We start from the raw sequence: 22,324 nt of genomic DNA, 5'->3' as shown, positions 1-22,324 counted from the left end.
TTCTTTAAACATATTGTTCCAGTAGGAATGGTTAGAAATGTCTGTGGGTTGATGACAAATAAAGCATTGGAGCAACAAAAAAAAAAAAATTCAGAATTTTCTGAAGTGTTAAAGCAAAGTTTAAAAGGAAATATATTTGAAAAAATATTTGATGAATTCATGGAATCTTTTGTTGTCCATTAGTGACTAGTTCTTCAGTCAGACGGTTCTTGTTCTTGTGACTCTGACATCAGTCTCACGGATCGTAGGTCATTTACAGGGGAAATTGAATCAATTTACAAATGAGAACACTGCTATAACCGCCGCAGAAAAACAGCTCTCGTTGTATCTTACACAGTGCACGATCTGAGGAAAGAACCTGTGACAATGTGATATTTTACATCTGCTTCACTGTAAACACAGTAAAAAAAAGGGCCTGGGAATTCAAAGTCCTCTATCGTCGATTCACTGTACGTAAGCTTTTCCTTCAGAACCTTCCTCGTGGAGCCGTTTTTCTCTTACGAAAACAGCAGATGACAGATTAACGATGGGAAACTCTGATAATATTTCAAACCCAACAAGTGCTGTATACAGTGTCTGCAATTTTATGCTGTTGATTAAATTTACATGTAATTTGCTATATATGGTTAGCGTGTTGGATTAAAAACAAGATCGCAATAACTAATGAGAAGTCTCTTAGAATTTCTCAGAATTTATTCAAAGATAAAAATAGATGGTTTGGAAGAGTTCATAATACCATATACTTAAATCCAACAAGGACAATCCATCGGTACCAGACTGGCTTCATCGAATTCAAATTCCGATTGACCATCACCACACGTTCGTTTGTCACCATTTGTCACCTACACCGCCACTTGACCTCGGTGTCGAAGTGCACATCAGTCAGGCTCGTCTCAAGTAAATTTCACACCACTTCCAACAGTTCATAGCTAATTTGTCAGAGTGGATAATCATTTTGTTCTTCTGCTCTGTCAGATGATAGGGAGTCCATTCTCCTCACTCCACTTCGACAGGGAAATGCAGATTTCTTTTGTCTTCCGAAGCCGCAAATGACAACGCACAGATGTGAGGGTAACCACGTATGTGTTCCCCAACAGCGTTTAAGATGGAACTGACTGGAGGCGCTACGTTGGCTACTTTTGTTACCTCGCCTCTCATTGGGGTCGCAACAGTGGTAGTGTGCTTATTGATTTGTATAGTTTTCATGCCGGCTGCTTTCAATGACCCAGCACTTCCTGTTGAGTTCAGGAGTTGGGTGTTGGATGGAATTGAACCTGGAGCAACTGCGTACAGGTAAGACGTCTACCGTCGCACAACGGCCACGAGCACTGCCAATTATGGCTACAGGAAATAGAACAGAAAATGCTCAGTTATCTATTTCCTGTTGTTTGCTCTTATGGCTAGTTCATCCTCTATCGGAATTCTACTAATGTGCTGAAAAGCTCCATGGATTTCTATTGTTCACATTCGCTGATTTATCCAGAGGGGCCAAATTTTTTTTTTTTTTTTTTAGCATCTTGAAGTTATTTCCAATGAAGTGAGATGTGACAAGGCAAAGGTGTGCTTTTATCTCGGGACATTGGGAGTATTTATGAATGAGGCATCGACTAATAACATCTGACATTTGGTCAATGCCTCCAAGGTAGGCTGCCCTCACTGAAAAGTTCAAATTGTCAGCAAGAATGTGCAGCCTGTGTGTGTGTGTGTGTGAGAGAGAGAAAGAGAGAGAGAGAGAGGGAGGGAGAATTTAGGCTTGTTTTTCTGTGGGAACTCTGCCAAAAAACAGGGAGGCCGGGTTTCAAAGTTTGAGGGGGTCAGACTGCTCCAGAGTGAGAAAGTTCTGCTTTTCATTACATCAAGCCATATGTCCACATATCTGTTCCTCCTCCCAGACTTCTCTCTGTTTCCTGGAATTGTTATGTCAGTGCAGTGATCCAGTCCCCCCCCCACCCCCCCACTCCACCCCTTCTGTGTCTCCCTTACTCCTCAAATCTAGATATCAGTGTGAGCATGTCTGATTGTGTGTGATTAAAGGGGTAATAACTCTACGGGCTGGCAGGATCATGGGGCCTGAGAAAATGAGACTTTCCAGAGTTGCATTCCGCTAACACAGAGTGCATTTGAATAATGCTGCAATATTCTCCAGAGAGACTGACCAGCAGGGCAGAAAGGAGTCAAGAGTTTAGGTAGGGTGGGGGAGATCTTGTGCTCTATTTAGCAGGATAAATTTGCGCAGCTTTATGTTCCCTTTAATCTTGATCTTATTTTCTTTTCACTCTCAGCGAACCAATTTAACTCACTTGGACAAAGGCTGTGCTCGAGTGTTTTTGGAACAATCCCCGACGCGAGGCTCCATTAGGTGGCGTTATTACCACTACATTATCATTACATCTACATGTAGTGTTTTATGGGTTCCGAAGAGGCTACGCAGGCACATTCGGCAAAGGTCATTTCATCTTTCACAGTGTGCACAAAATAGAAGCGGGAAATTATGTGTGACACAATTCAGTCCGATGCACATTATATTATTAACTGATAACATATGTTCTGGCGTTTGACCACAAGGACAAGTGACTTTGACTTTCGAGGATTTTCCAAACACAGACTTTTGCTTGGTTGTGAAAAAAAGTTTTTTATCAAGAGACTTAAACTAAGTCACTATAAGACTGTGGACTGTGAACATGAATATATGGAGCTCAATTTGTCATTACATTAGCAACTTACATTGTGATGGACAGTGACGCAGCTATTGTGTTAATGTCCTGCAAGTTTGTAGTGGGACTTTGGAGAGTTGGATGTATTCCTGCAGTTACACCCATTCACCCACCCACCCACAGTCCCACACACATACACAAACACATTTTTATCCCACTCTCGACAAAGTGCTTGCTCAGTGTACAACGTTGTGTTTTTCTTATCTTTTTAAATGCTCTACAACAGTGTTTATCAAACTTTTTTTCTGGGGACCCTTTCACAAACTTTTGCATCCCAAGTCAATAGACACATTCTTTGTATATCCCAAAATAAAGGTGTACATTATTGAACATTAATGAGGATATTTTATTGTGGACCGAGTGATATCTGAACAACTAGTATTACTCAAGTTTTGAACATAACCACAGGTGGCGCTTTTAAACAGGCAGCTATTTAAAGGTTGGATGCAGCCAGCTGTTGCGATGACCGTGAACTCCTGGGAAACATGATGCGAAACGACCCCCCCAAAAAAACCTCTAGAACCCTCCTTAGGGTCACGACCCAGACTTTGGCAAACAACGCTCTACAATAATTACAAATTCAATATAGAATAGAATAGCCTTTATTCTCCTTGTACAGTGTACAACGAGATTTGAGCGCTACTCACATATATATAGGACTAACTTAGACAGATGTTATTCTTTCTTCTTTAAAAAGTTTACGACAGTTATCGTCATATCTTTGTGGAAGGATTGAGCTTTTCTTCCTTTTCGTTTTTAACACATAATAATAAACACTATTAAAATGAATGCAGACCATGACCCAGTTGCAAGAACATTGGGCTTGTTACCATGTTGTGATATGTAGTGCATCAAAATAGCCTCCCACCGTGGACGCTCCTGAGAGAACCCACTGTTCCCCAGGTGTAGGTTAAATGCAGAAGACAAATTTAGTATTTGGTTTTTATTTTATTTCACTATTATTTTACCAGGAATATTCCCACTGAGATTCAGAAAGTGTTCTGCAGGGGGCTCTGGCTTTATTTATATTTTATTAATGTTCTCAAAAAGGAGATTTTATCATTTTGTCTTAGAATTCTTGGTTGTACGTGTATTTTTTGGGGAGGGAGATGGTGTATATCGTTTTCACTTCCAAACTGTTAGGTCCCTCAAAGCAAATGTGTGTTGTGAGCTTGAGCTTTACAGCACACACACACCTATATATAAGTATATATATTAAAAGACATCAAAACTGCTAAAAGTCCAGTACTCAGGCGTGTTGATAGGTCGTCAAATCTGAACTGCTCCTCGGGGGCCATTTCTTTTGTCCCGCTGACTGTATGAAGAGTCAGTAGTGGGTGGATTAGTCACATGGTCACTTTTCCTTTTTTCACACACAAACACACCCACATCCTCCTCCATCCAAGCGCTCGTCTCCAACAACTCTGCCCTCTCTCTCTCTCTCTCTCACTCCCACTCCACCAGTGTCTCTACTGTAGCTGCACTAAAGTTGCGCCGTGGAGTCTTTTCCTTCCAAACACCTTTATCTGCTCCAAAATGGACCTGGCTGCAATATAAAGACAGCATTGCAGGGACATTTACGCCACATTACCCGGAGAAGAAGCCAACACTTTGTTTCAGGTAATTTACAACCGTTACGATAGTTTATCTTGCCCGTGTGCGCGTGGGAGTTCGCTTTGTTTTAATACGAAGCCCATTCAAAGAAGTGGAAGTTCGCTCAAATTATCTAAACTCTCGCGGTATTTCCAGCCGTTATTACGTTGTTGTAAAGTTGTATTATACGCCTGTTTTTATCCTCGCTTGGATAAAACGCTGCTCTATGTGAGTTATTCTGCTTAAATGTGTTGAATGAGCGTTGATATTCTGGTTTATACCGGTTATTTACTAGTTTACAGTGGTGAATTCTCACACCGCCACCCACTCTCTCCACCCCCACAGCCATCCATCCAGGTAACAGGGTGACGATGATGGCGCAAACTGTAATTCAAATTCCGGCGACTTCACACTTAGTTCACCTTTGTTTACTGCTGGTATTTGTTCCCAAGACGTAGCCTTTGAATTACAAGTTGTAAGGCAATGTTGTGTCGAAATTATATTCACTTAATCTCGCTTGCCTGTCCTTAGTCAACCTTTATTAACAATAATGTTTTTTTTTTCACCAGAAAAGTGAATTTACTTTGTTGCATTGCAACGTTGGCGATTTGTTTGAACCTTATCAGGTCCAAGGTCATAGAAAAAACACAGAAAATACGAGATATTAAGCTAAACAAATTAAGCTCTTTGTAATAAGAATGTAGTTTCTCACAGTACACTTTATACTTTATGGCAACTTCTTGCTACATGTAATACAAGACGTCTTTTGTTCTATGGCAAAGAACCAAGTAAATTTGTCACCAAGGTTACGATAACGTGTGCTTCTTTGCATGAACCGGGCTTATTCACTAGACATTCTTTAGATTAAATATAGATTGGCAAAAATAACCGTACAAAATTCACCCAGACGCGTGTTTAATTTATTTTTGTGGTAATGAAAAATTGGTGTAATGTTTGAACAGTGCTAAAATTCCACTAAAGGTATTGTTCCTGTTTGTTCTTTTTTTTAACAAATTAACCCAAATATTACTTGTATTGTAAATAGTGACTTTTCTAATCTCACTGTAGAGTACAGTCAAGCTAACAAGGTTTTAGCCTCATCTTCTTCAAGTGTTAAAATTTGAGGTCAAAGTAACACATTCAACAGAAGTTTTTTTCAAAGTTTTTTTCTGACCAATCTGCTTGCAAAGGCTAACCCTTTATGGGGATTATCCTTTTATACAAACCCTTACAAAATATTTCTTATGTGTGAATCTTTATTTAGGTAAATGGTTTATTTTGGCTTATAACAATCCATTGAATGGTTGTCTAAATCATTTTTTGTATAAAATAGAAAATATATTATTTATTTGTTATTCTAAATGAACCAGCAGGACTGGATACACTTAAAGTTCTGTGCATGTAAAGCTTTTCTAAAGCTTTTTCTTTGTCGCCATTTCTTATAAGAACAATGTTTTGACATTTCATATAGTGTCTGTATATAATTAGGCTAATGGAAACAATTTAGGATAGGTATACAAATAGTCTTGTTTTAGTTAAAGTCTTACATTTCTGTCAGTTCAAAGTAACACCCACTGCTGAAGAACAGATCTGCCAGTGGATTCAAACTCAGGCGTGATCTGTGCTTTTAAACACACGGGGTTGTGTTGATGGGAGGCCTATTGTCAGCAGAATTTATGTCCTTTTAAACAGAAACAGAAGAAGGTGGACCTAAGCTCAGCTTGGGGCTCTGGGCAATTGACTACTTTGCCAGCCTGTTGCAGTACTCCTGCCACAGAGTTGAGTAGGGCCATAAATTGTGCACGGTAAAATAGACTAAGTCATTGAGTTGGAAAAGTAAAGCCTAAGGAGTACAACAGAAACGGTTTGTTTTTAGAGGGTGACTTCACTGCTGGAGAACATTTCTCTTTATAACATTGGCAACACTGGTTATGATTGGTCCTCAATTGTGAGTTGATATGTTTCTCCATTGGAATTGTTAATATTGTGAATATGTAGGTTTGTTTAAATTGTTTATTGATGCTATTGGAAACATACTGAGGAAAAACATCACAGAATTTGAAGCCAAACTTTGCAGAGATTTAACGGGAGGCAAAGATTTGTATACAAATGGAGCAATCTGTAATTCTGAAAAGAAAGTATTACATCTTTTTGTCATTAGACTGTTCTGGTGCCAAAAATAATAACCATACTTTTACTGTGTTCAAAGCAGCTGTGACTCAGCCGTCATCTTTGAACACACAGCAACATCAATCACCATAAAACACTGTACTCCTTCTCTTTTGTGTCTGTGTAATTACATGAGTCACCACTGCAGCCATCTACCCATCAATCCAGCAACCTTTCTGACATAAGAGCACCCGCTGGTTTGACAGTGTGAACTCATGGTTATCTGCGATGTCTTGTTGTCTCATGTCAGATCATCGAGGACAGGCAACAGGCAGTGCAACAAGGACATGAGTCTCGTGGACGTGAGACAGGCAGCAGGGTCACTGACCCTGCCACTGTCCGTCAATGACCCCAAGGAGCAGAACTTTGTCCACGTGAATGAGAACGATCCAGAATTCTTACGCGGCAAGAACATGTCGCCAGACCTGAGGCAGGACTTCAACATGATGGAGCAGAAGAAGAGAGTCACCCAGATTCTGCAGAGCCCTGTATGTAGCCCACGACTCTGAATAAATGCCCACCTACACACACACACACACACACATGCTTTCACTCTATATGAGCAGTAAGCAGCATTTTTAGAACTGGAGAGACGAGATGTACCTTCACTGTAGACAAACAAAACAGATGAGATTTGTTTTCCCTGTTTTTATGGCTTTTTTATATTTATTCGTTTATTTTTTATTGGCCATCCTAAGGTTGGGTATGTGTTCAGCTGGGATTTAGTTGATGGTTGGACTTGGTTATTATCACACATCTAGTTTATTTACTATTCAATTCTATCTGTGTAGCCCAAATTCACAAAACACATTTGTCTCTATGGACTTTACAGTGTGAAATAAGAATTGAATTAAAGCAGGATAAAAGTCACACACTGAGCAAGCAATTTTGCAACAGTGGGGAGAAAAAAAAATCACTTTCCATTTTAACTCTTTAAACTGCATACAGTGATTGTTCAGTGACTTAGCTTTTTAAAAAAAAAATATTTATACAAATAAATGCACCCTGCAGTTCACTAGTGCTACAAACTGAAACCGAGTGAATAGGCAACCTCCAAAATCCCAGTGCGATTAAATCATCACCTCTTTAACACAGTCACAGACATGAGCGTCGTAAGGTTAGTCAATCTGAACTGCTTCACTTTTATCTTTTCTGGGCATCTGTCAAATATTCGTCTGTGTGTTGTGCCATGTCAGATATTATCTGAGGATATAAAAATAACATAAACTGCGATGAGACACTAAATAAGTGTTGTCAGGTTTAATGGACTAACAGAAGGTTGCCGTAAACACATGCCATTGAAGTGCGCTGCACTAAGACGAGCCCACACTCATCTGTGGTTGCATAACAGGACCAACAAGTAGCCCTCATCTCATCACCATGGGAACAGTGGTGGGAAGAAGCAGAATGTTGGTGCTGAGCTGTAGCAGCACACAAGAAAATAGTCTAGTGAGTTTTAAAACCATGACCTGCTGTTTCTGCAAGAAGAAAATCCTTTCAAAAAACACAAATGGCCTTCAGGGGCATGTTAATAAAGACAATCTGAGGAAATTCTGTGCTTTCTGACACGTCCCAAGAAAGTGTAACCATTTCTTGGCACGGCACGACTTTGCCACACGTGCACAATCGCGTTAAATACGTCTCCTGCCACCTCCGCAAAACTCTTTGTCTGCGTGCAACGTGATTGACAGCGAATCACCGCCTCGCTCAGTCGACAACTGAAGACATTGGTGAGGGCTGACTATTTTGAAGATAGTTCACAAAGAACAACACTGTCATTGAATACTTGGTTTGTTTATGCCTCAACAAATAAGTCAGTTTGAACCATTTTGTGTTTGCTAGTTTTTGCTAATAACATGTCTTTAGCTTCATATTGGTTTAACTGAATTTTACAGTAATGGTTTCAACGTTTGACCTCTACCTCAACCTGAAAGTAATTTCTTTAATCTGCAGGTGTTTAAGGACGAGCTGGAAGGGCTGATCCAGGACCAGCTGACTAAAGGCAACAACCCCACTGGCCTCTTGGCCCTGAGGCAGATCGCTGACCTGGTCATGGCGAGTACCTTGGGTGGAGCTGGTCCTCTGACATCACCCTTCAGTGAGTGGCAGCGTGTAGACTCTGTGTGCATTGTGCAGACTCAATCGCTTCATTGTCACCAAATAAAGTCCCAAGATTCTAGTGACACTAAATAACCCTAAAGCAGGGGAAAATACAGCAAACGGCTCACAAAAAACGTCATTGTATTTTTTATTAAGTTACCCTCATGACCAGTGTTTCTAATGAAACACAGTGATCTGCGGTGCTAATCATCTCAACATAGCCTAGGTGGAGGGTTTTTTTTGTCAAGGTTCTGCGGAACAGCCTGAAACTGAAAAAAGCCGTCAAACACGAAAAAGATCAAAAATGTAAATGTTTGGATAAAGACAGAAAACGGCTCTGCATTTGTGAAAAAATGTTTTTTTTAAAACTGGTTGTAAATGTTGGGCTCTTGTATCATCAAATGTCCTTATATGGTCTTCCAGTCTAAAATAACCCTAAGAAGAGACTGGTGCTTTTTTAAAACCTCAACTTTAATAGCTCCACTTCACAGGGATGGGAAAATACTTTAATAACCTCAAAAGATAGTGGAGAAAGTATTGATTCTACATGGTTGACAATTCTCTGTGTTTTTTCTCTTGCCAGGTTTTGGGATGGTGAGTCCAGTCAATGATCTGTATGGTGCTGAGACTCCGTCCTACACTAAAGGGGAGAAATCCAGCCGTTGCAGGCTGGCCAGCCTCTACAGGCTTGTTGACCTCTTCAGCTGGGCTCGTTTTACAAGCTCCTACATTACAGTGAGTACATCTTCTAAGCACGCTCCAGAGCACACCTGTTTATGAGTGCAGTGCAAGAACCGCGTGCCATAAAATGAGCCACGCAGACTTCTGTAAAACACTGCCATTAATTATGAAATATCTACCTAGGAAAATAAGAAGTATGGCATTGCAATGGAGCCTATCACTGAAAGAAGGATCAAGAAAGGGACGCAAAAAATACAGCTTCATATAAGGCAGAGATTGTCAAGTGCCGCCTCACAGGCAGCATCTAAAAAATCAATAACTGAGACTTTAATAACTCGCAGTAATTCCTACCATTTCTGACTCCATTTGAAATTTTATTTGAATGTCCAGCTTCCAAAGTGTCTGTCCAGAAAAATTCTGGCCCTCTGACAAATATAGTTGGTGAACCCGGATATATGGGTTCAGAGTGCCTCCGGTGTCGTGTTTGGTGTCACTGCTTTGAAACACGATCCTGCCACACTCGCAAACGTCAAAGTGTAGGGGACATATATGTAGATCTACATATACATACATGCTGTCTATAGTCCAATACAGTTCACAGCTTTGAATGAACATCATTCTTCAGAGTTTGATTTCCTTTAATTGTCCATTGAATTTCCAACTTGTTCCAAATTTTTGCTGAAAATTTATTTTCAGCAAAGACCAAAATCCTCTGCTTTTATCCTTCTGTTGATCATTCAAACAGCGCTAATCTTCGGCATTTTCAGATTCTCTCTTTTATATTTATATCGTGCACAAAAGCCAGTCGCAACGAAAAGAAAATTTGCTAAAAATATTCAATTAAAGAAAAACAGAGATCAGCTTTGTCGGCCCTAATTAAAAACTGCAGGACTTTCACATGTTATAAAGACAAGCCTCTGCCATTGTGGCAAAATTAAAAAACGATTAGCACTTGGACATTTCGGAAGGTTATATTGAGTATTAAAATGAATGATGTTTTCTATCTCTCTCCTGTCTTAGGTGCGGGTGAGTAAAGAGCAGGACCACGTCCTCATCAGTCCACGGGGTCTGTCCTTCGCCGAAGTGACTGCAGCAAACTTGGTGAGCACAATAGCAGTTGGGTTGTCATGAGTTTTTACCACAGGTAATAATCTGACCTAAATCACACCTGACACTGACACCTTCCTCTTTCTACTCTTAGGTGAAAGTCAACATAATCGGTGAGGTGGTGGACCAGGGTTCTACTGATCTGGCCATTGACCACTTTGGATTTGGCCCTCATGCTGCCATATACTCCATGCGTCCAGATGTGAGGTGCATCGTCCATATACACAGCCCTGCCACGGCCGCTGTAAGTGCACCTCAGGCACATGTTCAATAAGCCTCACCGCCATCAAAGGGCTAAAGCTGCCGCTAAATGCTTATTTTCTTCCAGAGGACAGGCCTTGAATTAAAAGCAGCTCCTCTGTCTGCAGTCACTTAAGAGGCAGACACCCTGTACCGTGCTCTTACTATTTCCTTTGAAGCTTAGCTGTGAAGTGAACAGCATCATAAATGTTAATTTTTATTTGTGCCTAACAGCAGAAAATGTGCGTCTATTCAGACATCAGTGCATCACTGTCTCTGTTGCCTTTATCCCGCACTAACAGGTGTCCTCGATGAAATGTGGAGTCCTGCCCATTTCCCAGGAGGCTTTGCTTCTGGGAGACGTGAGCTGCTTCGGTTACTATGGCAGCTTGGAAAATAAAGAAGAGAAGGTGGAGTTTCAAAAAGCACTGGGACCGACTGCCAAGGTACTGTCATACCAGGGAACTCTATTAGTGCAGACTCATTTCTGTGTGAGCACGCTTTAAAAAATGTTGTACATGTTTACTGTTAGCATTCGCTGTTCACCAGACCATTAGAGGTCATATTAAGATATTTTGAATTGGACCACGGATAAAAAGAAAAAGTACTGTTTTTGTAATCACATCGTCAAAAGTCACACGTTCAACGAGCATAAAAACAACCATTCATCATCACACTGCTGCAGCACCAGTTCTACTAAAACAAGTCACATTTCACATGCTTTTCTTCACATTTTCTAGATGTGGGCTGACAGTGTTGGGTAGAAGTCAGGGTTATTTCTAGACTTCTGTGCAGAACACTGCCAAAAGCAAAAGAAGAAGTTGCCCCAAAAGTTGGGTCAGGGAGCTATGGTGCAGTTTTTGGTATCAAAAACCTAATTTATGCACCGCTAATTAAGATAGATATGTATATTTCCCAATTATGCTGCAGATTTTAAAAAGCAAATTAGGAGAAATTAGATGAATAAATATCTTGTCTGTGGGAATTCTATTAAAAAAGACCAGGGGTTATTACTGATGGGAATAAGATAAGATTCCTTTACTATCATTGTACCACTTAAAATATAACCATAAAAACCATCACTTTTGATCAGTAAGGAGAAAGAGGAAGTTCTGTTGATGCTTTTTTTTGAACAACTCTATTGTTTCTCTGTGGCGCAGGTGATGATCCTGAGGAACCATGGGCTGTTGGCTTTGGGAGAAACAGTAGAAGAAGCTTTTTACTATGCCTACCACTCACAGCAAGCCTGTGAAATCCAGGTATACGAAGATTGATTTTTACTTTAAGGATTATCGGCCAATGAAATGTACCAGCACTGCACAGATCTGAGTGATTTATAAAGTAAATACTAACACTTATCTGTATGTATGATGGAAAAACAAATGTAAAATCAATGTAAGCCATAGAGTATGAACAAAGGGAAAGCAGAGTTCACTGTTCACAGTCGGTACCAGGTGGAGCCCCCCCGCGGTGCTGCTCGCACTCTGTGTCATCTTGAAGGTTCTGGAAAGTATCTGCTCTTGTTTCTGTACAGTTGTTTCCTGCATTACTGCAGTTCTGTAAAAATAAATAAGTATACTACTGTGTAATTTATTTTAAGCACAAGATTTGCTTTGTTAAATAGTGCATCAAGATTAAATTGTCATAGCTTCGAGTGACTATTGGGAGACAGAATTGAAACTAAAAATAGTATGTGGAATATATTTTCAACTCTTTTAGGTCGATGCTTTGAAGTGTGCAGGCGGCGTGGACAACCTCGTGCTTCTGGACAGGGAGAAGTTTAAACCCCTGACCCAGGGAGTGGCCACCGCCGGGGTGGTTGTGGACAATGAGGTTAAATGGAAAGTGGGCGAGGCCGAGTTCGAGTCCCTGATGAGGATGCTGGACAACCTGGTTAGTGAACCTTGACCTGTGACTTTTAACCAACAAGCTCGGGGTTTCCTGTTACAGGGGCTTTCACGGGAAGTGTCTGATTAGTCAACAAATTGAAGTGCAATGTTACGATTATTTTTCTTTGTCGAAAACATACGTGTCAAACTCAAGGCCAGGGGGCCAAATGCGGCCCGCCAAGCTGTTTTGTGTGGCCCGCAAGTCCATGCAGTTTCTTAACCTGAGAAATTAAAATATGCTATGCTATGAATAAAGTAAATTAGTAAAAAATTAAGTACTTTTTTTTACTATGTCCCACTGCGGCCTGGTACCAAATGACCTATGGACTGGTACTGGTCCGCAGACCGGGGGTTGGCGTCCCCTGATCTATACAGTCTTCTATTTACAACCGGCCCTTCAATACGAACTGTATTGCTGATGTGGCCCCCTGGTGGAAATGAGTTTGACAGCCCTGGTATAAATAAATATGAAGCCATTTAAAACAAGCCCTTTCAGCAGTTTACAACAGGTCGTGAGTACTTTTCCGAGGCGCGTTTATTTACAGAGAACATAAGTGAGGATTAGCTGAGCTTAAGTAAGATGAGGAGTCTGTAACTAAAACCTTTTTTTGTTGAAGACTTAGATTGTTTCAGGTGACAGTATGTTTAGTTATTATCTACAAAGATGAGTGGTAGTTAAAGTATTGTTGGTACTCTTCTTGGTGATCAGAACTATAGTAGCTGAGCCAGTGTAGTCCAACATACTGTAATTTAAAACTGGCTCACATCTGTTTTAGAGTTATATTTCTCAAATCCAGTGCACTCAGTGGAGAGATGGAAGTCTGAGTCTGTGTTGTGTTTGTGCGATTGCTCCGGTTTTTTTATGCTGCAATTTTTGAATGTGAGCGATTAGATGCACTTTTGTTTCCCAAGAAATTTTCATCAGAAATACATTCCTGACATTTTGTAGGAAAGAAGTGCTTCCCACTCATAAGTAAATGGGTTCAAACAGTGTTTTTAGCACCCCCAGTAGGTAGGCAGAGGGACAGCAACATGCTTTGTTTGTTTTTTCTTGGCCAACCCACTCTCCACCACTTCTTTATTCTTAAACGTAGCGGTCCTCACCACACATTCTGCTGATAAGCTAAAGCTGGCATGTTCTGCGGCCATCCTGCGTGTGTCTGTACGAGTGAACTGTTCTCCAACAACTCTGACTGGAGTGCAGCTGTGCTAGCTCTGTGCGCTGTAGCTGGCCCGCTCTCTCAATCATAGCTTCCAGATGGCGAGGCCTGCTGTGGGCAGATGGAGCAACCTGCCCCACAATCACTCAGAAAAAGTGCTGCGGTGGAGTCACTTTAAATAAGATTTGGCATTTTCATTCACACGAGGCCATGGGGTGGAAGAAGAGGTTAGCGCTCATTTGCCCCACAGCAATCTGATCCTTGGTCTTTTGTATGGAGTTTGCACGTTCTCCCTGTGTGTCCGTGGGATTTCCCAGGGTACGGGTTTTCACCCACAGTCCAAAAAAACGGAGAACTAGGTTAATATTAAAATAATAATGCTTTACTGTTAATTAACCACGGGTATTAGTGATGCACTGATTGACCGGCACGGATTCTCCAGATTTTGCTTAACAAGTCCTGAATGACAGTCACAAGCTGATAATATGACATTAGCTTAGCACTTAGCGCTTAGTATTTACTATTCAAATGACCAGGCTAAGGTGATCTACCAACATGTTATAATGCATGTAGCTGTATGGCATAATATGATTGAATTCTTACAGTATATGGATACTACTAAACACCATCGAATTATATTTATGTTGTCAAATGTCTTGTCGAAAATAATATCGCACATTCCACTTCAAGGCACGTATTGTTTTTCTTTCCCCAATGTCACTACACTACAAAAGTAATACAAAACTGTAGATATTTTTCTTTTATGCCGACCCGTTGCACAAACCCATTTTCATTTAATACCTCATTCCAGTCACCGAGCACTTTATTTTGAAAGTTGTTGAACTGAAGAGAAAACCCGTGACTGAGTGCAGTTTATGGTGGGAGTGCTTCATGATAACTTATGAAAATGTTTTGGGGGTTTTTTTTGGCGCTGAAGAACTCTTTCCTGTCAATTGAAGGGAATTGATATCAGCCACAAACAGAAGTCAGAATTGGACACAAAATTGCAATGCACCTCTGATGGGTATGAGAGTAAATTGTTGTTGGTCTGTGTGTGGTCCTGTGATGGACTGGTGAACTGTCTAGGGTGAACCCTGTTCGACACCGAAAAGGATCGACTGGTACTAGATGTTAAACGCGTTCACACGCAGTTGAGTAAGACACGTGGTTCAAAGAACACTCTGTGCACAGAGGTCTCCTCTTCCACGGCCCGATGAGATTGCTCTTGTCAGTGAGTGTGATGACATTCCGACACGCAGGAAAGTCACAGCTGACGCGGGGAGGAGACGGGGAATTGAGAGACAATGCTGCAGAATCCACCAAAAAATTCCTTCCCAGACACAGAAGTAAGATAAGAAATACACAGTGTTGCGCTCATAAACCGAACACGTAGATGGAACGGACAGATAATTCTCACCTAAGAACACATGACGAATGTGGATGAAGAGGAAGAGACGCAGTCGCTGAATTTCTCATCTTATTCGCAAGCCATAATCCGACCATCTGTCTGTTGTTTTATGGAAAAGAGTGAGTCACAGGAAAGTCGAAAACAAACAGAGAAATTGATTTTGTCGGAACAGAAACCTGTTCTATAAAAAGCATGTGTATACACTATATATATATAGTGTATCACTGAGTGAGATTTCCTTGGTCTTTTTTATCTTTCCAGTAAATATTATCCAGTCTAATCTGAAGCCAGAGAATCAACAAGAACTCCTTTGTTGATTGGTCCGTGTTTGAGACAGACCCAACATGTGTTCATGAATCTGTTGCTAGAGTTATTTTGTCTGGTTGGGTCGTCACCAAATGCTCTGACCTGACCCCTCACAGACCCCTCAGCAGCATGCAAGTTATCACAACTAACACAATGACGACGACACACCCAAGGGTCGTACGACTACATCCACACAACCTCAACCGTCAGAATAAAAAACAGCTGTTGTCTGATTTAGCGGTGTAAATATGTCGGGTTAGTGAAGGAGACGCTGTTTTTCTTCCAGTCCATCAAGGCAGTAATTAACTTTCTGCATTGTTGGCACAACAATATAAAACTGTCAAAAGAGCTCAGTCATTGCTGCAACCACAAACACCTTGGGTGCTTTCTTCTGCGGTGTGCTGTTTTGGGTTTAAGTTACTGCAGGGAAAAGAAAAAAGACATCTTCACTGAAGTTAACTTTTGATTAAAAAACTGTAGATTGTTGTTAACCTTTTTTAGTTTGTGGCCTCATTTTGACATCCCAAATTTCTGACAAGGAGAATATGTTTTTTATTCCTGTTTGTTATACTGTGTTGCAAAAACAGTAATGCGGTAGATATATTTGATATATTAGATATATTTTAGATATATTTTATTTGAACTCACTTTATATCCAGGAAAGTGAAAAAATTTAGTAGTTTAAAATTTCAATCGTAGTTTTAATGCATTTATTTGAAGTCACTTTATATTCAAAGTGAAAAAATGTATTAGTTTAAAATTTCAATCGTAGTTTTAAAAGTGAAAAAAATTTGTAGTTTAAAATTTCAATCGTAATTTTAAAAGTAGTAATAATTCGTTTAATTAGTAGAAAAAATATTTTTATTAAAGTAGTAATAATTACTTTAATTAGTAGAAAAAATATTTTTATTAGGAAAATGTTTTCTAATCAATTACTAGACATTTCAGGTGACACCATGTGGGGTCTCGACCCCAAGGTTGAAAAACACTGGTTTAAGTCCATATTCACAGTCAGTTGTTTATACGTCAGTTTATAATAATAACAATGACTATAACTGGGTTGCAAACTAACTTTGTTGTGAACACCAAAGTCCAGCTCTCACAGTTGTGAGGCCAACCTATGGTACCGCCTGTGAGGAAATGTCAGTCTTCATTTTGATAATAGAGGCGCAATGACAGCTTCAAACCCGTCAGAAGTTTTCTGGTTGCCCTTCCTGTTCTTTGATGTATTGTTAACAACACGCAGCAGACTCCTCCAAAATCCCAGTTTTATTTTCTCACACTGGGCAGAAGTACTGTTTGTACGCTTATATCAGCATGCCTTAAATATTTAACAGCGTTGGGTAAGTGAGTCTTGGTTGTTGGGAGCGGCCTTTGAATTTAATGCGGTGTACAGCTTCTTCTTCTTTTTTTTTCTTTTGTAGATTCAACGAAAACTACAGAACAATACAGTAACCCAGAGTTTCACCTGATGTAGAGGAAGTGTGTCTGATAACTTTTTCTTCTCGTTTGACCTTCCAGGGCTACAGGACGGGCCACACGTACAGGAACCCTATTGTCCGTGAAAAACCCCGCTCTAAAAACGACGTGGAGATCCCCGCCACGGTGTCTGCGGTGCCGATGGAGGACGGCGGGATGTGTCTGCGTAGCCCCTTCAAGTTTATGGCACAGAAACAGCAGAGAGAAAGAACCCGGTGGCTCAACTCACCCAACAGCTACCTGAGAGTCAATGTTCCCGAACAGTCACCCAGCGGGGATGTGAGCCCCAGGACTAAAACCATGGTGCGTTAATCTCTAGGTCAAAGTTTAACATGAAACTTTATAATCCGATTCCTCTCTGGTTTGATTCCTGGAAGGATACTCTGAGCCTCAAGCTGGAGCCATCATTCTTTAAGATTAGCCTGCCCTCTTGTGGCAGGCATTGTTGACTGCATTTATCGAATTTTGTCTCATTTTTCTCACTCACTTTGTGTTTGTTTTTTTTTTTTATATTCCTTCAGTGGATGAAGTCTTCTCAGCCAGGCAATACCACTGGCACCCCAATAAAGATCGAGGACCCCAATCAGTTTGTCCCACTCAACACAAATCCCACTGAGGTCTTGGATAAGAGGAACAGGGTCAGTTTTTTTTACAACACGCATCATGTCTCACAAAATATTTAAATTTAAATACTGTCATCTAATTAATGACACTTATTCCAATAAACCTACAAATTAGATTTAAATGTTTTTTGTGTTCAATTACTTTTATTATTTGATAATATGTACATTAAAAAAACTTACAGTAGGCATGATGTAGTTGCTGGTTTTTAAACCGTTTACAACAAATATATGTTAATATTATATTAATCTTGATTTTATTTTAGATAAAAGAACAGCACAGAGGGGACCAGATGACTGCAGGTCCAAAGTCTCAGTTACTGGCAGGCATTGTTGTGGACACCATCCCAGGACCGGTGTGTATATCAATCAGTAATTACACTACAGTGTTTTTGTCTGTATATATATACATATATATATATAAAGTATTTATTCGTAATACATTGCGCATATATGTATAAACATACATATATATTTATATATATATATACATATATTAAAGATGCATTTATAAAGGAAGTCTTGTTCCATTATTCGACCTACGGAGTTAAATCTCGCAAACTAGTTTGCATGAAAACCAGTTGGCGAACAAGGAAGAATACATCGTCAAGTGGCGCTATACGCAGAAGACGGCTTTGTTTACATTTGCCTGTTATACACCATACATTGGACTGTGCTATATTGCAATATCTTTTTGCCCTTCAATAAGTGTTAGTCAAACTCGTCTCATATTTTTATGTCCTAGGTCAGTGTTCCTCACACTTTCTTTCTGCGGACCCACATTTTAAAAGTCACAAACCTTCGCGACCCAAGTCAATAGACATTATTCGTAAACGCCTGGGAAACATGATGCGAGACGACCCAGAAAAAAAATCTCTTGCGACCCACCTGAGGGTCACGACCCAGTCTTTGGGAAACAATGTCCTAGATTATATGCTAACTGCTGTGTTAGTGTAGGGGAGGACCATAGGTACTAATGTACAGTATGTACGTTCCGATTTGCGGGAAAAAAAATCAAGTTACATTGCGCCGTAGGAATAGAACTGATGCGAATACCCTCTGTATACAGTACAACTGATATTGTTACACGATGCGTTCAAAAAGCATTCCAGTCCAGAACAGTAATCATCAGTGATTTTCACCACAGTGTGACATTTTCCTTAGAGAGCAGCATTAACAATACAAAGGAAAAAAACACAGCTTTCAACTACAGACAAAACACAGTGTCGTCTGCATAAACATCCTACTGAACTGAACCAGCATCGTGTAGGAAAAAAACCCAAGGGCCAGGTGGGGAAAACTAAACAACTAAAGACAAAGTGTTGTTTGTTTCACAGCAGGTTCCAACCAGCATCTGCCTTTTTGTTATCAGTCAACATTAGTCAACATTACAGTTTCTAGATTCAACACAGAACCAAAGCCAGGCTGAGGCCAGCCAGGATTCCACATGCCGTCTGCAGAATCATCTGTGCGTACAGCTGGGTTAGATCATCCAGGCTGACAGTGTCTGATTTAATGTCTTTTTTTTATTGTTGTTTCCTCTTCGTCAGGCTTTCATCACCGAAGACGAGGAGCTGACTCGCTCTCTTCCTCCCAACCCCTTTAATGAGCTTACAGACAGAGTGCTGGAGGAATACAAGACCCTGGTGGAGAGGAAGCAGAAAGGCCAAGAAGGTGTCCAGTCCTGTTCTTCATAGACTGTGTGAAGTGGTTCAAGTGTTTGTTCACCATAACATCAGTGACACGGAGCAGCGCTGCTCAGAAAATCTCCGCTTAGCTTAATCCTGTTTGGGTCGAACGGCCTCATATCTGACCTCCTCCTCAGGAAGATTACGTAGGGCATCGTGTTTTAAGAGGGAAAACAAATATTCACAGACGAGCAGTGAACCACCTGACAATGTAAACCTGTGGTGGTGTGATCTAAATTTTTAGTCCATTTCTAATGCCATATTGACACAGAATCCAGTGACATCTGCTTGTTATAGTGCCTGAAGGCAGCGATGAGACTGAAGCTGCGTAATCGCGAGCAGGACGTTATAGTGACTGAAGCTGCGTAATCGCGAGCAGGAAGTTGCGAAGTGCGTTCACAGGGACGGCGAGAGAAGAGCTGCAGAGACGCACTTTTTTTTTGTGGAGTTTTGTCCTCATTATAACTGTGAGTCAGCGATAAACTTCTGTGTGGGAAGGAAATATTTCCGCAGCTCCGTATCAGAAAAAGCACCATTTTTTTTTAGTGACTTTAATTTCAAGATGAGGTGATGAGAAACTTTTTACAGCCACCGTGGTGTAGAGAACAGTTCTGTCTGCAGGCAAAATTAACACCATCAATCAGCCACTTAGTATATGCATTACAACTACTTCACAAGAGGAGGACTAGTCACAGGAAATGACAAGAAGTTTGACGCGTCCCATGTTTTATGACTTCAGAAAACTCTTCTTACATCAGTTTATACGACAAACAGCTGCTTTGGCTTGGAGCTCATGAGTTCCCACGTACTGATTGGCAGAGATCGTGACCTGAGGGGGCGTTACTTTGTCTTCTTCTGGGGCCCTGATTGGACAGACCACACATTGAAGTTTGTTTCCATATGTCACGACCCGGCCGAGCTAGAACGTGAGACACGGTTTTGGCAGATGTAAAGACAAATACGTGAGGCTCCTGGATAAATGAGAGGAGCAATCCATGCAATTACCCACAATCCACCTGCTTTAGAATACGTGTCTATTAGGCAGGTAATGGCAGAGGTCGTCACGTGGTATCAACTGTTTGTTCATCAGAATGATGTATTATTATTTTAACCTGTGAACATGAGAGCGACTGACCTCTGATCACCTCAATGCCTCTCACAGACGACGACGACGCCACCGACGCAGACGAGATGACCACGTTCGACGGCTCCACCATCTCCCTCTCCCTCTCCCCCATAATGACACCGGCTAAAGGAGGTGATTGTTACGATGACAATGAGGCCATTCTGATTCATGTGAACGTCCTCGTCCCTTTAATGCTCACCACCCACGTTGTTTTCCGTGTGTCCACAGACTCCATACCCAATGGGAAAGACCACTTATCGGAGCTGGAGGAGGACCTGTGCATCGAGATATCCAAGCTGAGTGTGAGCACTACGGAAACCGTGGAGATATCCATCACGCCCAAGGAGAAGGTGGGAGAGCCCCAGACCCCCGAGAGTCAAACCAAGTCGGATAAGAAAAAGAAGAAGAAGTTCCGTACGCCTTCCTTCTTGAAAAAGAGCAAGAAAAAGAAGGAGGAGCAAGAGAAAATCGAAGCCTGAGCGCGTTCGCTGCAAAGACTGTTGTTTTACTTTGACAAATATGAACTGCCGTCTCCTTTCCATTAGCGATATGAATTTCTGAGGCAAAAAGCGTCCCATGAATGTGCTGTCCTTCAGATGGTTAAATGAGTGATTGTTTTACCTTTTTTTTTTTAACCAAACCATGAAGAGCTCAGTGAGCTGAGGTCAATGCTTCTTCATTTAACGTTTAACTTAGCTACATAATGTTTTACCATTTGTGTTTTTTTTTTTGTTTTTTTATATTTGCACAATTTCAAAGTTGAATGTCTGCTTGGAATATTGCCTAACAATTTTAAATTATAATAACCAGACTTATATTTAGCCTCATGAGAAGTACGATTTCTATCTGAACGTATTCACAGTATCTTTTATCAATGTACGTTGGTTTATAACCCATCCATGACATGATAGTGTCACGTAGTTAAATGTGTGATTTAGTCATCGTTAGATATTTACAAACTAACCTGTACTTAACATGCTGTGATCCATGATACAATAATATTTTTTTTTACATACTGTATGATGTATCTGAGTAGGTATTTTTAGGCCATGGTTGCTGCTGCTGTTGTGATTGTGACAAATCGACTGTGAGCGACAGGTAGTTGGTGAGCGACAAGGTTGGAACTTTCACAGATAATCACTACATGTGCAAATGACGACAGTGAAAAAGGCCAAGTTTAAACTGCAGTAATGGGTTGATAGTGGTCATGGTGTTTGAAGGGTCAGGGGTCATGGTTGATGGCAATGGAAAGTTTTTATGCTAACGTTTTTTTTTTGTTTGTTTTTTTAGAGATAGGCATCCCAGTTGATACATTTATATGTATGTGTGTGCATATATATACATATAAAGCATATATGTTGCCTATATATGTGTGTATATATACATATCTATATATATACATCCCAGTTGATAATGTGAACAATGTGATGTTGACAAGTGCAGCAGTAGTTTTTTTTATTATGCATTAAATCTGTTGCCAGCTACTCACTAGTCCTAGGACTTGGCGTGTTCGGGGTTTTTACTCCACAAGGAAGACTTTACTCTGCCTGACCACAGGGGGCAATAAAACTCAGTAAGTTGTGTAATGGACACAAATAAATTGCGAAGGCTTAAGGAAACGTTTTTTTTTAACCACCAGTACATAAATGAACTGAAAAAAAATCAATAATTGTTTAAGGTTGAAGGCATTGTTTCTGAGTCACAGGGAGAAAAGTTATTTTCTTATATATATATATATAATAATACTGTTTTTTTTTTGCTATGTAAAACAATAAAACACAAACATGTGACAGTACACTCTAAAAGCCTTAATTGTCTCATGTCCCGTCCATGCTACTCAGGCTTTACTAATCAATTGACACTGCTGCGTATATTGTGTTCACAGGCTGTAATATCTGTTGAAGGTGTCATACTAGTAGTACGTGCATCTCCTCTGTAGTAGCAGCAACATTAGGATATTTACTTTTCCTTTTAGCAGATCACTCTCAGTTGTCTTTCCCCTGGTCTAATGAAACACTAGTATTTTATTTTTGGTTTTATTTTA

At 40.4% G+C, this 22,324-nt stretch overlaps 1 protein-coding gene across 2 annotated transcripts in view; it reads left to right on the top strand.

Annotated features, from left to right (window-relative positions):
- LOC103387641 (gamma-adducin-like) overlaps positions 1–21,764 on the top strand; it is a 25,521-nt gene extending 3,757 nt beyond the window's left edge. The window contains exons 1-15 of one of the 2 annotated variants that reach the window (XM_008322379.3): positions 4,156–4,334; positions 6,727–6,964; positions 8,430–8,574; positions 9,160–9,311; positions 10,278–10,358; positions 10,459–10,608; positions 10,907–11,050; positions 11,765–11,863; positions 12,324–12,497; positions 16,889–17,149; positions 17,368–17,484; positions 17,733–17,822; positions 19,017–19,140; positions 20,317–20,412; positions 20,509–21,764. In XM_008322379.3, the coding sequence (XP_008320601.1) occupies positions 6,764–6,964; positions 8,430–8,574; positions 9,160–9,311; positions 10,278–10,358; positions 10,459–10,608; positions 10,907–11,050; positions 11,765–11,863; positions 12,324–12,497; positions 16,889–17,149; positions 17,368–17,484; positions 17,733–17,822; positions 19,017–19,140; positions 20,317–20,412; positions 20,509–20,759 (2,085 nt within the window). In that variant the 5' untranslated portion in view covers positions 4,156–4,334; positions 6,727–6,763 and the 3' untranslated portion in view covers positions 20,760–21,764. Of the gene's footprint in view, positions 1–4,155; positions 4,335–6,726; positions 6,965–8,429; positions 8,575–9,159; positions 9,312–10,277; positions 10,359–10,458; positions 10,609–10,906; positions 11,051–11,764; positions 11,864–12,323; positions 12,498–16,888; positions 17,150–17,367; positions 17,485–17,732; positions 17,823–19,016; positions 19,141–20,316; positions 20,413–20,508 lie in introns of those variants that run through there. The other variant, XM_025060844.1, reaches the window with a different exon arrangement.
- The last annotated feature ends 560 nt before the right edge of the window (positions 21,765–22,324 follow it).

This window comes from Cynoglossus semilaevis, chromosome 12 (genome assembly GCF_000523025.1).
Source record: "Cynoglossus semilaevis isolate Cse_v1.0 chromosome 12, Cse_v1.0, whole genome shotgun sequence".
Lineage (NCBI taxonomy): Eukaryota > Metazoa > Chordata > Actinopteri > Pleuronectiformes > Cynoglossidae > Cynoglossus > Cynoglossus semilaevis.
This window is presented reverse-complemented; position numbering and strand designations above follow the sequence as displayed.